The sequence below is a fragment of the Lissotriton vulgaris genome, chromosome 2_1 (genome assembly GCF_964263255.1).
Source record: "Lissotriton vulgaris chromosome 2_1, aLisVul1.2, whole genome shotgun sequence".
NCBI classification, from domain to species: Eukaryota; Metazoa; Chordata; class Amphibia; order Caudata; family Salamandridae; genus Lissotriton; species Lissotriton vulgaris.
The window spans coordinates 690,418,848-690,433,924 of NC_141687.1; the positions used below are offsets into that span (position 1 = coordinate 690,418,848).

At 43.2% G+C, this 15,077-nt stretch overlaps 1 protein-coding gene across 6 annotated transcripts in view; it reads left to right on the forward strand.

Moving 5' to 3' along the window:
* Positions 1-15,077, forward strand: part of BTBD10 (BTB domain containing 10) — a 179,862-nt gene that overhangs the window by 82,511 nt on the left and 82,274 nt on the right. For 3 of the 6 annotated variants that reach the window (XM_086955923.1, XM_086955921.1, XM_086955919.1), the window contains one exon: positions 63-259. In XM_086955923.1, coding sequence (XP_086812049.1) covers positions 106-259 — 154 coding nt within the window. In that variant the 5' untranslated portion in view covers positions 63-105. Of the gene's footprint in view, positions 1-62; positions 278-15,077 lie in introns of all 6 variants that reach the window. The other 3 variants (XM_086955922.1, XM_086955920.1, XM_086955918.1) reach the window with 1 other exon arrangement.

Consider the following 15,077-nt stretch of genomic DNA (forward strand, 5'->3'; position numbering starts at 1 on the left):
GGTGTTTCAAGAAATGCTCTTTATCTTCCATAACCAAGTTAATGCAGTATTTTGTTTTTCAGTTCCTCATCCTGTGACGATAAGAACGGTTCGGGTCACAACAAAATGAACGCTCATGGGGCCTGCGGTGGTCATGAGCGATCAAGAGACAGACGCCGATCCAGTGACAGGTCTCGTGATTCGTCCCATGAAAGAGCCGAAAGCCAACTGACTCCATGCATTCGCAATGTTACTTCGCCAACACGACAGCTTCAAAGTGGTATGCTCGAATTTTCAAGTTAGTATTTCTCTCCTATGTTAAATATACATGAATGACAAAAGAAATTGTTTTTTTGTCTAGCTCATGTGACCGCACACCATTTCTTTCCTACATATTAAAGTCTTGCTCTCGCAAAGTGTTTATAATGATCGGTTGTTCATGTTAATTGAATGCTCCAACTTTTAGGTTTTATAACGTTGTTTGATGTACATGATGACCTATCGCAGAGATTAATGCAGACAGGGCACACAAGAAATGGGAACGGACTATAAAGTGTGCGCTAGAGAAATTTTGATTTAGCTTCTTACATTGTTTGTGTTGTGGTTTTAATCAACGTTTGCTTTTCTTAAGCATAGAATTGTGTAGTGGTATTAACATTTAGTGATTGGTCTGTGGGGTGAGCATGGAAATCGTGCACAACAACATTTCGCTCCCTCTTAGTAATAAGCCACTAAACCCAATTGGTTTATTCATAAAAACGTATATCCATCTTAAACCTTGATGATTCAATCTGGTAATAAGGCTACTTTTATGTATCTTCATTATAGAGGTCTTGTGTGTGTGTGTGTGTGTGTGTGTGTGTGTGTGTGTGTGTGTGTGTATGTATATATATGTATATGTGTGTATATCAGACCCCCCAGGATATAGCGGCATGGATTGGCAAATTTAGCGGCACAAAAATGAAAATTTAGCGGCATTTTATTTTGGGTTTTTTGCAACACCAAACACATATCTTACTGTTTGAGTTATTTGACAACATGGAGCTATGTACATTTTGTTTATTTACAATTGAGCCCATTTGTTTCATTTAAAAGGCATGTTAATCTTGGCCATGTACGTTCAGTTCTTGTGAGCACTCCAAATCTAGTGCATTTCGGACGGAAAGTCCTTTTTCAAGGAGCACTGCAACAAAGAATATACAAAAAATGCGAATCAGTACAAATGACTGTACATAGTAAAGTAATAGAGCATGCGTGGGTGTCTGAGTGAGTGGATCTCATGCATCCGTGAAGAAGGATAAGAGTGGTAAGAAGCGAGGAAAGTCACACCGGGGTTTGAAAAAGTGAGTCGGGATGTGGTCGGCTCGAAAGAAGCGTTTGTGCGGATTGGTGAAGTAGGTGATACCGGAGTGATCGGAGTTGGAGAGAAATCGGAGTTAAAGAGAAAAATCGGGGTGATGTGTACGGAGGTAGGAGGAAGGTGAAGAGGTGGTGTGCCCAAGTTACGGAGAAAAAGTGAAACAAATGAAAAGGTGAGGGTAATACGAACTGCTCGGAAAAATGCGAGGCTTACGTAAACATCTTCGGTGTTCAAGAGGATCCTAAAAAGGAAACATCGGGAATGGAGCAGAAGCTAAAAATACGGAAAAGTGAAAAAATAATCCAGTGCGGGTGGTGTGGTGTAAGAAAGCCTTACTTGGTCTGACGGTTAGACAGGAGTATACAGGTCGGGTTCCATGTGTGAGAAACTCCGCGGAGTTAGTGCGGAGTTGAAGGAGAAGTGGTGAAAGTGGAAGAGGGACTGTGAGGGAAAAAGAAAAAGGACTGTGGGGGACAGAAACTGGCGCGGCCATCTTAAAGAGGGGAAAAGAAGGTGGAAAAGGTGAAATATCAAGAACAAACAATAAAAGAAATAACAATCAGCAAAACAGAATTAGAATGCATCAATAAACGCCTGCTATTGGCATCATAAGTAACAACTCAGTTCAGTGCGGTCATTGAGACCGAATGGTTTCTGCGATTGCAATCTGTAGATCCAAGCTGTTTCTCTTTGTAGAAGAGTCTTATTGTTGTCTCTCCCTTCAGTTTTAGGGACAATTTCAAGCACCATATACTTAAGTTGGGCCACGCTGTGGTTGGCCTCGTTGAAGTGGATAGCAACATTGGATTTAGTGTTTTTAGTCTGTATGTTGGACTTCTGTTCGTTCAACCGAGTCTTAATTTTCCTGCTGGTCTTGCCCACATAGGTTTTGCCGCACGGGCACTTAAGGAGATAGATTAAGTTTGAGGAGTCGCATGTAGCGTCCACGTTTAGTTTGATGTTGAACCCTCTCATGGGGTGATTCAGAGTGTTGCCTTTGATGGTATTATTGCAGTTGCTGCAATGATGGCAGGGACGAGTACCAGTGTGGAGGGTTGGAGTGGATTGGACGGTACTCTTAGACAGAATTTCTTTGAGGTTCATTGGTCGGGTGTAGGCGAACATAGGGGGTTCCTTGAAAAGGTCCCCGAAATCCGGTTCAGATGATAGGATGCGCCAATGTTTTAGTAGGATTTTTTTGTAGTTCTTGCTTGACGTGGAGTATGTTGATACGAGTACCATTCTCTGGTTATCTGTTTCGGGTGTGCTCCGTAGAGCCTCTGTCCGTGAGGTGGCAGAGGTACGGTCAATGGCCTCCTTGAGAATATCATCTGGGTAACCTCTATTGCGGAATCTTGTTGCCATGGATAAGATTTGGTTGGTTCTGGTGTCTGGGTCAGAAACCATGCCGGTTACTCTTAGCATTTGGCTGTAAGGCAAGTGTCTTTTTAAAGAGTTCTGGTGAAAGCTGCTGTAGAGTAGGGCATTGTTACGGTCGGTGGTTTTGCGAAATAAATCTGTCTGGATTCCATGAGAGGATATCTTAATGAGGACATCAAGGAATGCTATCTCCTGGTGGTTGATGTTCCAAGTGAAGTCTATGCGGTCGTCTTTGGAATTGAGGTCTGTTAGGGCAAGTTCTAGATTCTCTTCAGAGTCCTTCCAAATAAAGAACAGATCGTCAATGTAACGAACATATAGTTTGAAGTTATCCATCCAGTTCCTGTTCTTGTAAATATGGTTGAGTTCAAAATTGCCCATGTACAGATTAGCGTATGTGGGAGCCGCACAATTGCCCATGGCCATCCCGGACATTTGTAGATACCATTTCTCTTTATATTTGAAATAACTATGGTAGAAGGTGTATACCATGAGTTCGAGAATGAAAGGTTTTAAAGAATCGCTGATTTCAGATTGAAGTAAGGCATGTTCCACGGCGTTTATTCCTCCTTCATGAGGAATCGAGGTATATAAACTCCTCGCGTCGGCTGTACAAAAGATTAATTTCTCGTTGTCGAGAACTTGTACGGTGGACAGTTTGTTCAGAAACTCCGTGGTGTCTTTAATGTAGCTAGGTAAACTTGAAACCATGGGTTGCAGGTATCGGTCTATGAATTTCCCAGTGGGCTCGTGGATGGAGCCTCTGGTGGAGACAATTGGACGAAATGGAGGATCCATCAAATTCTTATGTATTTTGGGCAGCATGGTGATAGATGGGCTCCTGGGATGCTCTGTAGAAAGGTATTTTCTTGTTCTATCATTAATGATTCCATCTGCTGCAGCTTTGTCAATAATGGTGAGTAGTTCTGCTTTGTATTCGTTGGTGGGGTTACCCTCAAGTGGGAGGTAAACGTTTGAGTCTGTGATATGTTCTGTCGTTCTCTGGTTATACAGATCCGTGTTAAGGATAACAAGGGCACCCCCCCTTGTCAGCTTTAAGGCATTTGATGGAAGGATTCCTGGCGATGTTCTTTAAGGTGTCCATGTCTTTGTTTGTTATGTTCTTGCAAGATCTCTTACGGAAATTGATTTTAGAGATGTCCTGTTTCACGAGGGTTTCAAAAGTCTCTATACTTTTGTGGCTCACTGGAGGCACAAAAGTACTGGAAGGTCATAAACCCATTAGCGGGTCAGGTTTTGGGTCTATAGTGGGGTCTAGGGTGTTTTCGAAGAAATGCCTCAGTCTCAATTTTCTTGTGAGTTTGAACGTACTCACGTCTAATTCAAGTAAGTTAGTATCGCTGGTGGGAACAAATGACATGCCTTTTTGAAGGATTCTCATTTCGTGTTCAGAAAGATGAGGCAGGAAAAAGACAACGGAGACACCCAACCGCCCGTGAAGGTCAAACAGAAGACCAGGAAGAATCGCTAGTGATCAACATTTCAAATGTTCATCTTTCTGAACACGAAACGAGAATCCTTCAAAAAGGCATGTCATTTGTTCCCACCAGCGATACTAACTTACTTGAATTAGACGTGAGTACGTTCAAACTCACAAGAAAATTGAGACTGAGGCATTTCTTCGAAAACATCCTAGACCCCACTATAGACCCAAAACCTGACCAGCTAATGGGTTTACGACCTTCCAGTACTTTTGTGCCTCCAGTGAGCCACAAAAGTATAGAGACTTTTGAAACCCTCGTGAAACAGGACATCTCTAAAATCAATTTCCGTAAGAGATCTTGCAAGAACATAACAAACAAAGACATGGACACCTTAAAGAACATCGCCAGGAATCCTTCCATCAAATGCCTTAAAGCTGACAAGGGGGGGTGCCCTTGTTATCCTTAACACGGATCTGTATAACCAGAGAACGACAGAACATATCACAGACTCAAACGTTTACCTCCCACTTGAGGGTAACCCCACCAACGAATACAAAGCAGAACTACTCACCATTATTGACAAAGCTGCAGCAGATGGAATCATTAATGATAGAACAAGAAAATACCTTTCTACAGAGCATCCCAGGAGCCCATCTATCACCATGCTGCCCAAAATACATAAGAATTTGATGGATCCTCCATTTCGTCCAATTGTCTCCACCAGAGGCTCCATCCACGAGCCCACTGGGAAATTCATAGACCGATACCTGCAACCCATGGTTTCAAGTTTACCTAGCTACATTAAAGACACCACAGAGTTTCTGAACAAACTGTCCACCGTACAAGTTCTCGACAACGAGAAATTAATCTTATGTACAGCCGACGTGAGGAGTTTATATACCTCGATTCCTCATGAAGGAGGAATAAACGCCGTGGAACATGCCTTACTTCAATCTGAAATCAGCGATTCTTTAAAACCTTTCATTCTCGAACTCATGGTATACACCTTATACCATAGTTATTTCAAATATGAAGAGAAATGGTATCTACAAATGTCCGGGATGGCCATGGGCAATTGTGCGGCTCCCACATACGCTAATCTGTACATGGGCAATTTTGAACTCAACCATATTTACAAGAACAGGAACTGGATGGATAACCTCAAACTATATGTTCGTTACATTGACGATCTGTTCTTTATTTGGAAGGACTCTGAAGAGAATCTAGAACTTGCCCTAACAGACCTCAATTCCAAAGACGACCGCATAGACTTCACTTGGAACATCAACCACCAGGAGATAGCATTCCTTGATGTCCTCATTAAGATATCCTCTCATGGAATCCAGACAGATTTATTTCGCAAAACCACCGACCGTAACAATGCCCTACTCTACAGCAGCTTTCACCAGAACTCTTTAAAAAGACACTTGCCTTACAGCCAAATGCTAAGAGTAACCCGCATTGTTTCTGGCCCCAGACACCAGAACCAACCAAATCTTATCCATGGCAACAAGATTCCGCAATAGAGGTTACCCAGATGATATTCTCAAGGAGGCCATTGACCGTACCTCTGCCACCTCACGGACAGAGGCTCTACGGAGCACACCCAAAACAGATAACCAGAGAATGGTACTCGTTTCAAGATACTCCACGTCAAGCAAGAACTACAAAAAAATCATACTAAAACATTGGCGCATCCTATCATCTGAACCGGATTTCGTGGACCTTTTCAAGGAACCCCCTATCTTCGCCTACACCCGACCAATGAACCTCAAAGAAATTCTGTCTAAGAGTACCGTCCAATCCACTCCAACCCTCCACACTGGTACTCGTCCCTGCCATCATTGCAGCAACTGCAATAATACCATCAAAGGCAACACTCTGAATCACCCCATGAGAGGGTTCAACATCAAACTAAACGTGGACGCTACATGCGACTCCTTAAACTTAATCTATCTCCTTAAGTGCCCGTGCGGCAAAACCTATGTGGGCAAGACCAGCAGGAAAATTAAGACTCGGTTGAACGAACATAAGTCCAACATACGGACTAAAAACACTAAATCCAATGTTGCTATCCACTTCAACGAGGCCAACCACAGCGTGGCCCAACTTAAGTATATGGTGCTTGAAATTGTCCCTAAAACTGAAGGGAGAGACAACAATAAGACTCTTCTACAAAGAGAAACAGCTAGGATCTACAGATTGCAATCGCAGAAACCATTCGGTCTCAATGACCGCACTGAACTGAGTTGTTACTTATGATGCCAATAGCAGGCGTTTATTGATGCATTCTAATTCTGTTTTGCTGATTGTTATTTCTTTTATTGTTTGTTCTTGATATTTCACCTTTTCCACCTTCTTTTCCCCTCTTTAAGATGGCCGCGCCAGTTTCTGTCCCCCACAGTCCTTTTTCTTTTTCCCTCACAGTCCCTCTTCCACTTTCACCACTTCTCCTTCAACTCTGCATTAACTCCGCGGAGTTTCTCACGCATGGAACCCGACCCGTATACTCCTGTCTAACCGTCAGACCAAGTAAGGCTTTCTTACACCACACCACCCGCACTGGATTCTTTTTTCACTTTTCCGTATTTTTAGCTTATGCTCTATTCCCGATGTTTCCTTTTTAGGATCCTCTTGAACACCGAAGATGTTTACGTAAGCCTCGCATTTTTCCGAGCAGTTCGTATTACCCTCACCTTTTCATTTGTTTCACTTTTTCTCCGTAACTTGGGCACACCGCCTCTTCACCTTCCTCCTACCTCCGTACACATCACCCCGATTTTTCTCTTTAACTCCGATTTCTCTCCAACTCCGATCACTCCGGTATCACCTACTTCACCAATCCGCACAAACGCTTCTTTCGAGCCGACCACATCCCGACTCACTTTTTCAAACCCCGGTGTGACTTTCCTCGCTTCTTACCACTCTTATCCTTCTTCACGGATGCATGAGATCCACTCACTCAGACACCCACGCATGCTCTATTACCTTACTATATACAGTCATTTGTACTGATTCGCATTTTTTGTATATTCTTTGTTGCAGTGCTCCTTGAAAAAGGACTTTCCGTCCGAAATGCATTGGAGCTATTTCATTCTTTGATGTTGCTAAAATCAATCGTCAGACGACGCATATGAAATCAATATGAAGTACATTACTATAGAAAACGTCAAATAAATTTTGAAACTTAAAATTCATTTGAACTTTATTTGAACCATATTTGGAATTCGCTGTGTTCCACACACGGCTCCACACAAGTGTGCCCACCGCAGGGATGCGCCTACACCCCAGTAGCGCACTCAACCCCTCAATCCTCTAGGACGCACCAGAACAGTTACGTCACCTGCAGGAGCACCTTAAACTGATTACCATCCTTAAACTATCTCTAACCCTCTCCTGATACTTACCGCAGTGCGCCGAGCCTAATCTACCCAGTCCACTCCAAATCTAGACCAGTATTGTGCTGCTGGTTATAATGTAAAAACAATAATGCCCGGATCGATTGCCCTGAAAGGGACCGTCGTCTGGAAGAGAGAATAATTTTGTATATGCTGTTGCTCCTTTCAGCATCTGCAGAGCTTGTCACACAGTCCTTGTACACAGCTGCAAGTTGGGAAAGAGCTGGAATGCGGTCAGCCAGCCCACGCCAAAAGAGGTCGGTGTCAATAAGTCCAGAAACAGACACCTGCACTGCTTCTGGCCCTACATTTTCAAAGTAGAGGCGAAGCTCCTGATCGGGAACTTCGCTGAAACCAGGGATGGCTGAATAGGCACTCTTCTCATTAGGCAGGATGCAGAGTCGCGCAGGGTTGAAAAGGCGCACTTGTTTCAAGAATTGTATGCCTGGCTGGGCCTCCCCCATGTATTTGGCCACCTTTTCTAGTGAATGTTCAAAAGCTTCATTAAGCTGGGCTGTTATTTTTTTTTTCTGTGCCAGACTTAATTTTGCCCCTGCAGTGGTCTGTAGAAATCGCTGTAGTGACTCCACAGTGAGGACTGAATTGTTGGTTAGGTTCATGTGGAGGTCCTCCAAATAATCATATACCTTCATGGTCACTGGTGTCTGACTCTGGAATAACTCCATCAGGTTTAAAATGCTTTGGCATTTTTCTGCCACAATGTCCAATTGGACTTTAATGCACTCCCTTTGGTCGGTGTTAAAAATCTTCTGTAGATTTTCAAGGGAATCTGGGGGAGACTTGCTGAGTTGCATCTCTGACTCCACAAACCCAGCATAGGCCTCAAAGTGCTTGCAGTGGTACTGGACAGCGGCAAACCAAGAATTCCAGCGTCCCTGCAGGGTCGGGTGCCACCCGTGCCTTCATCCCATGGTTCTCTGCAAGATGGTGCAGGTACCTTCTCTTTCTGCTGCCGGCCATGTAAAAGATGCGGGAGAAGTACAGCAGGAAAGCTTTTAGCTCCACAAAAGGCTTCCTAAATGACTCTCCAACAAGATTCATTATGTGTGCCAAGCAGGTGATGAGGATGGAGTTTGGGTACAGATTCCTCAACACTGTGTTAAATGCCTGAGCATGTATGCCGCGTTGTCAGTGTTGAAGGAAACAACGTTCTGGAAGTCTACGCTGTACTCTGTGAGCACCTTTACAACGGCTTGCGCTACAGCCCCATGGTTGCACTGGGATAGGAAGACTGTGTCCACCAGGTAGGTATGGATCTGACGGGCACCCTGCGGAGAGACTACTGCAACTAGCACATTCAAAACACACCGGCCTTCGACATCTGGTGTTTCGTCAAAGATAACGCTGATCTTCTGATCTTTCAATAGCTCTTTCAGCTCGTTCTTGGCACTTGTATATTTCTCTGGGAGATAACGTTCTTGCAGCTGATGACTCCCAGGTATCGCTCCACCATTCCGTACTCGCTCGTATAGGAACTTGCGCAACACAGGGTGGTCAGTTTTGCTGAGCGGAATGTTCAACGCGGTTCAGACGTTAACCCACTCACTTATTTCATGGTTTGCGGCACCAGCAGCTGTACTCTTTGTGAATAGCGAGCTCACTGTCATCTGAGGTGCACGTTTTGGCGAAGATTGCAGGTCAGGATCATCTGAACAGCACTTCAAATGTTTTTGGGACCGCACATGCATATCCACAGTGTGTTTCCGGATGTGGTCCACCGCCACATTGCACACACTGCAAAACAGCACCCCACCGTGCATCACGGTGCTGTAGTCTCTGGCCCGGTCTGCTGCGGTTATCTGGGTGGGCAGATGTGATCTGTGCTTCACACCCTTTGTAGGCTGCAGAAACTTCTCCATTCTGCTTTTCAACAAATTACAGGAAAAAAAAACTTTGCCCGGCCGGAGCCCGCCGCGTTCCCCGTGTGCGGCGGGCCCCCACATAGCAGCCAGCGTTAAAATGATGAAGGTACCTGGCTCTGCTGTCGTCTCTCGTCTCTTGGTGTGGTCGTGTCTCCTGTCGTCCGTGTCTGTTGGCGCTGCGAAATCCTGGATATCCTGGAAGCACCTCTTGATCGTCGGAAGTGAGGAGGGGTGGAAGAGGGTAGCAGGCAATTATAGGAGAGAAGAAAGAAGAAGAGAAGACACGAGATTGGCTCCTGTGGCGTCCAATCGAAAACGGCAGATTTTGCGGCCGGTTTGCAAAAAATCGCAGGATTTGCACAAAGATGCAAATTTCGCGATTTTTTTTTTTTTTTTTGCAAATCGCAAAATCGCGATAAGCTGAAGGGTCTGGTATGTGTATGTGTATATATATGTGTGTGTGTGTGTGTGTGTATATGTATATATATAATTTTTTTAATGATCCCTTTCCATCCACCATCTGCGATTGACTGCTAAAAAATGGCTCTGAAATCCTTGGTGCTGCATCCATGCACACAACCTCCCTATATTTCCATGCAGCCCATGCCTTTTAGCAAATGACCAGAAAAATACACTCTCCAGATCTATGGGCGGGCATTCTAGCGAACGTATTTACAGCTGCAAACAGCAACCCTCTTCCAAACACATGGGTAACCTCTACAATTGTTTCCATATTTAAGAAGGGGCAGCGGGATGACCCAGGGTGCTACAGGCCCATATCCCTTTTGGACTCTGCAATCAAGATCCTAGGCAGAGTCCTCTTGGCCAGGTTAAGGGATAGTCTGGAGAGCTGTGGATGTTTGGACGATATCCAATACGGTTTCAGAGAGAAGAGCGGAACAATAGAGCAGTGCTCCAACTTACACCTGTTGATCTCAAAGTATACGGTGGCCAAGGAGGGGTCTCTGTACCTAGCGTTCATGGACCTCTCCTCGGCCTTCGACTTGGTGAACAGGTTTAAGTTGTGGGACATCCTTCTGAAGATTGGGATTGATGAGGCACTGGTGAGGTTCATGGCTTCACTCCACCAAGAGCTTTTTGCAGTTGTGCGGGTCACAAAAGAAGGTAGATGCACGTCCCGTTTTAACTCCATGCGAGGGGGTCTGGCAGGGCTGCATACTGGCCCCCCTGCTTTTTACAATCTATATCAACGGCCTAGGTAGCCATCTGGATGGAGTGGCCAGAGACGTTCCGCGTATAGGAGAAGTTAGGATCCCTGCTCTCCTATACGCGAACGACGCGGTGCTGATAGCCCGCACCGGCGTCTGTCTCCAGCAGCTCCTGGACACCTTTGGCACATTCATGGACCAACTAGACTTGAAGGTTAATTCGAACAAGTCACATACCGTGGTTGTTGGCCACCAGAGGAAAAGGGCTCTGGTAAAAACCTTCATATGTAAGGGCGAAGTTGTTTCTGTTTTTCCCTACCTGGGGGTGCTTTTTGACAACAAGGGTACCTGGGGCCCGCAGGTAAGGGCCAAAAGCCTGGCGGTGACCAGGACATCAACGGCCCTTTTGGGTTTTGCTAAAAGGCTGGGTTCTAGACTGATGGAAGCCCTCTTAAAGGTCTAGAACAGCAAATGTTTTTCAGTGGCACTGTATGGCGCACCATTATGGGGTTATGTATGTTTGGAATCTATCCAAAAGGCGGAAAATAGATTTTTACGCTCCCTCTTGTCCGTTCCCCAGTCAATACCAACCTTTTCCATACATGCAGAAGTGGGTCTGGATTACGTTAATGACAGGTTAAATTTGGCACCTTTAATTTACTGGCTTAAGACTTGGCTCAATAAAGAACTAACCCTTAATCATTTGATAATGAAGGAAGTCATGTCTTTGGATCATAGCAGCAGAATACCGTGGATGGCCTACCTGAAGAAGTCCTTTATGGAACTGGGCCGCCCAGGACTCTTTACAGACCCCTCTGGCATTATGAAACAAGATGTAGATACCATTAAAAACAATTTATGTTAAGGGCAAGAGTGTGTCGAAAGGAAAGGGAACTGCAAAAGCCTGCAGTGAGACGACACTATTTGCTAGTGAATTCCATCGCACTAGAACCATATCTATGTTTTGTCACTAAGCCATTTCACAGGTTCCTTTTTAACTAAATGTAGATTTAATCATATACATTTTTACTTGGGAAGTTTTAACACATGGGCGAAACCAGTCAGCACCGCCCTGCACTTGTGATAATATTTCTGTACAAGATACCATGCACTTTATTATGTTTTGTGATTTCTTTTCTGATCAGAGAAAAAAATATTTGTTGCCCATTCTAAGGGAAGCTGGCTTCTCCCAGGTTAGACCAGCCATGTTTTATCTCCAATCATTGTGCAACATCCGTATCACATTTTTTATGGCAAACTTTTTAGTGGCGGCGGCTAGATCAAGATCACGTAAGACATTATAAGATTTCCCCGTGTGAATTGTTCTTTATACTCCTTTTTATAAATCTGTTTTTAGCTTATATACTTCGCCACATGAATTCCATTGATATATTGTTTAATTGTGTTTTACTTGTATATAAATGTTTTATTCTCTTTGTATGATTTTTAACTAAATCGAATAAAGATTCTTTGACTGGCTGACTGACTGAAAAAATACAACATGCAAAGCGCTCGCAAAGAAAAATAAACCAACGTTAAAATGGTCACAAAATAAGATAACAATTATAGAACACTGATTTGACCTTACAAAACCTTACCATGCAACCTACAACAGATTGTTATTTTTGTCATCAATTCTTCGAGCTGCAATCGCCCAAAAAACATGTGTTAAATTACGTCCCAAGAGTCAATTGCTGATGACTAAAGCCCTTTCTATAATTTCAATGTTGTATATTATGGTATATACACTGTTATTTGTTTATTGTGATGTAATTAGCCAGACAAATAACCCCCATCTGTAGTGACACCTTAAAAAGGCCATTTATGTTTTTCGATACATATACCCAGTAGAACAAAGAATCTAGTTTTGCCCATCCCTCTAAACACTACAAATGATGCTCCGATTATGTGAGGTTTTCCAACAGCTGCATGTCTCTGCCACATGGATCACACATAACAAGGACTTTGTGTTGTGAACATTATTTTTGACAAATTCCTTATTAATCTACCTGAAACCACATATGGAAAAGGGCATAGTGCATTCTGTGCTTTTGTTCACTCGAAATCCAAGCGGTGAGAAGCAAATTTCCCAGACAATTGTTGGCTCTGTCGAGTTACAGTTTTTCCCTGGTCATTTGATGGTTTGGTCCTCTCTAGTTCAATAGAAACAAGAGGAGCACTCCGTTGTTGAGCTTTTTGTTGAACCTTTTAACCTAATTTTAAACCAAGCATGCTACAGGGGCTGACATGCTGTCTGGTCATGTCTATTTACATCACAGCATATTTCAAGTTTAAGAACTTGACTTCTGTGCACTGTAGCTGCTGAGCTTTTGCTACATGTATATATTCATAAAAAGATTATATTAATACATTGTCAATGTTTAAACCTTAAATATCCACAAAACATTCCTTTTTTTCTTGTTAACCAAAACATTTAATCTGTTATATTACACAGAAAATACATTTACATTATTCATTTTCATTCATAAAGACAGTTTTGTTGGTGTCTTATTCAATTTTATTCATGAAGACAAATCTTTTTATTGCCCAATGCATTTTGGGCCAATGTGGCCCTTCCTCAGGGGGGCTTCCTTCTGTGAAGGATACAAACAAAACTTTTTTAAATACGCAAGGAAGCGATATCCAAATACTTCCAACAATTTGTCAGACGATGCCAAATCCTTAATGTGTCTGGATCGCTTGGATCACATGAATTCACCACAAGAAAGTTATGTCTCAAAATAAACATCAACCTGATCACATAGAAAAAAGAAGAAAAACAACACAAGGATAGCGTTACATAAATGTGAAGGAAAAGTGCTAAAAACCTGAACCGACTACCACGTTCAAAACACTAAACCTGGTGAAGTGCAAAATGGAGACTGCCCCTCTAGAACTAAAATCAAAAAACCTCTCACGGATGCTGTGGTCCTTGAAAGTGACAGCGTAATGTTACTCCTGCTGGTGAAATAAATGAACGGTACATTGATAAAAACCTACATTGCTAATGGTAGTCACCATATATATCACCCTACCGAGATACGAGAAGGAATAAAACCTAAACCAATGTGCTGCATTAAAAATTAGGCTCCCGATCACCAACTCTGTCCAATGTCCTGTAATGACCAAAAACTGACATTAATCCTCCCAGTTGTAGTCCAACTATTAAAACCAAACACTCTACCCCACGCGGGTGCCCTCACCTCTTACTTTGTGCAAAAGCCTCCGAACCTGTTCACAAGTGATGTCAGTCTTCTTTACTTTCTGTTTCGGTGAAACGCCATCGCGTTCCATTCGCGTATTAATGCAGCACATAGTAAAGTTGGTTTATAGTTCAAAGTCTATATACCTCCACTTAATTGCCTTCTTATTGCATGAAATTGTACAGTAGGGACCATAATTCCCCCAGATGAACAGATGAGTCCTGGTCACCTTCTGCTTTTGCACCACTTCTAAATCTTTAAGCAAAGGAAAGCACTCAATAGTTACTATTTTATAGTCTATAAGGAATACCTGAGTAGATTTTCTAAAAGTATCTTCTGCAGTAGAATCTGAAGGGAGGTTCCCATTAAAATTTTCCAGACTCTGATCAAATGGAAAGAATAGAGCTTCCTCCCTTGTCGTTGGTGCTAGTGTGTGATTAACAGCCCTAACATCTTCTCAATCTGTTATAGGCCTCAAAATGTGTTTAAATCTGTGTCAGAGGGACCTGCTTGCAGTAAGAAGAACCAACTACAGTATAGTATGTGGCATACCCTTGCCTCCATATTTGTTGCACAAACCAGGTTTCCTATACACACAAGATCTTAGTTATTCAAGTTAACTTTGGAAATCAAAATTCTCCATTTCAGATGAAGGCCAGCGCATTCCAGCATGAGCTCAAAGTAAGTGAATGAATTTGGCACTCCTGGGCCTGTATTACAAAGTGCCCCAAGAGTGAACAGGTGTGGCATATTTCGGTATTCCAGAAAGGGCTTTAGACACTTGCGATGCCCCTGCTGGAATACAGATCGCACTGGTGCACACGTATAACCATTCATAATCACACAAGGGGGAGAGAAGACCATGTGGATAAGTCCACTCACCTTCCTAGGACAAATGACTAATCAAAGCAAGAGTGGAAGCCACTAAAAAATGTCTCTAGCAACAGTCTCAAAAATTATTTAATAAATAGAACCTCATCCACTAGTGTCTACTTTTTTTCCTCACCAGCGTTCCCTTGTGGTATGCTTCATCATTGTCGGTCATTCCAGGTATCCAGTGTACGGGAGTGGGCTCAACCTTCATGGGAATGGAGCGTTCCTAGATATTCACGAGTTTGAGGGGGGATTATAGGCGGTCTGCGGTAAAAACTACTAAAATCACCCCCTACTCCTAGTTCGTGCTATTAACTGGAGTTAGGATAAGGTTTAAAATGATAAGAGATGTAAACATAGGAATGAGGCAATGATTCCTTACATATG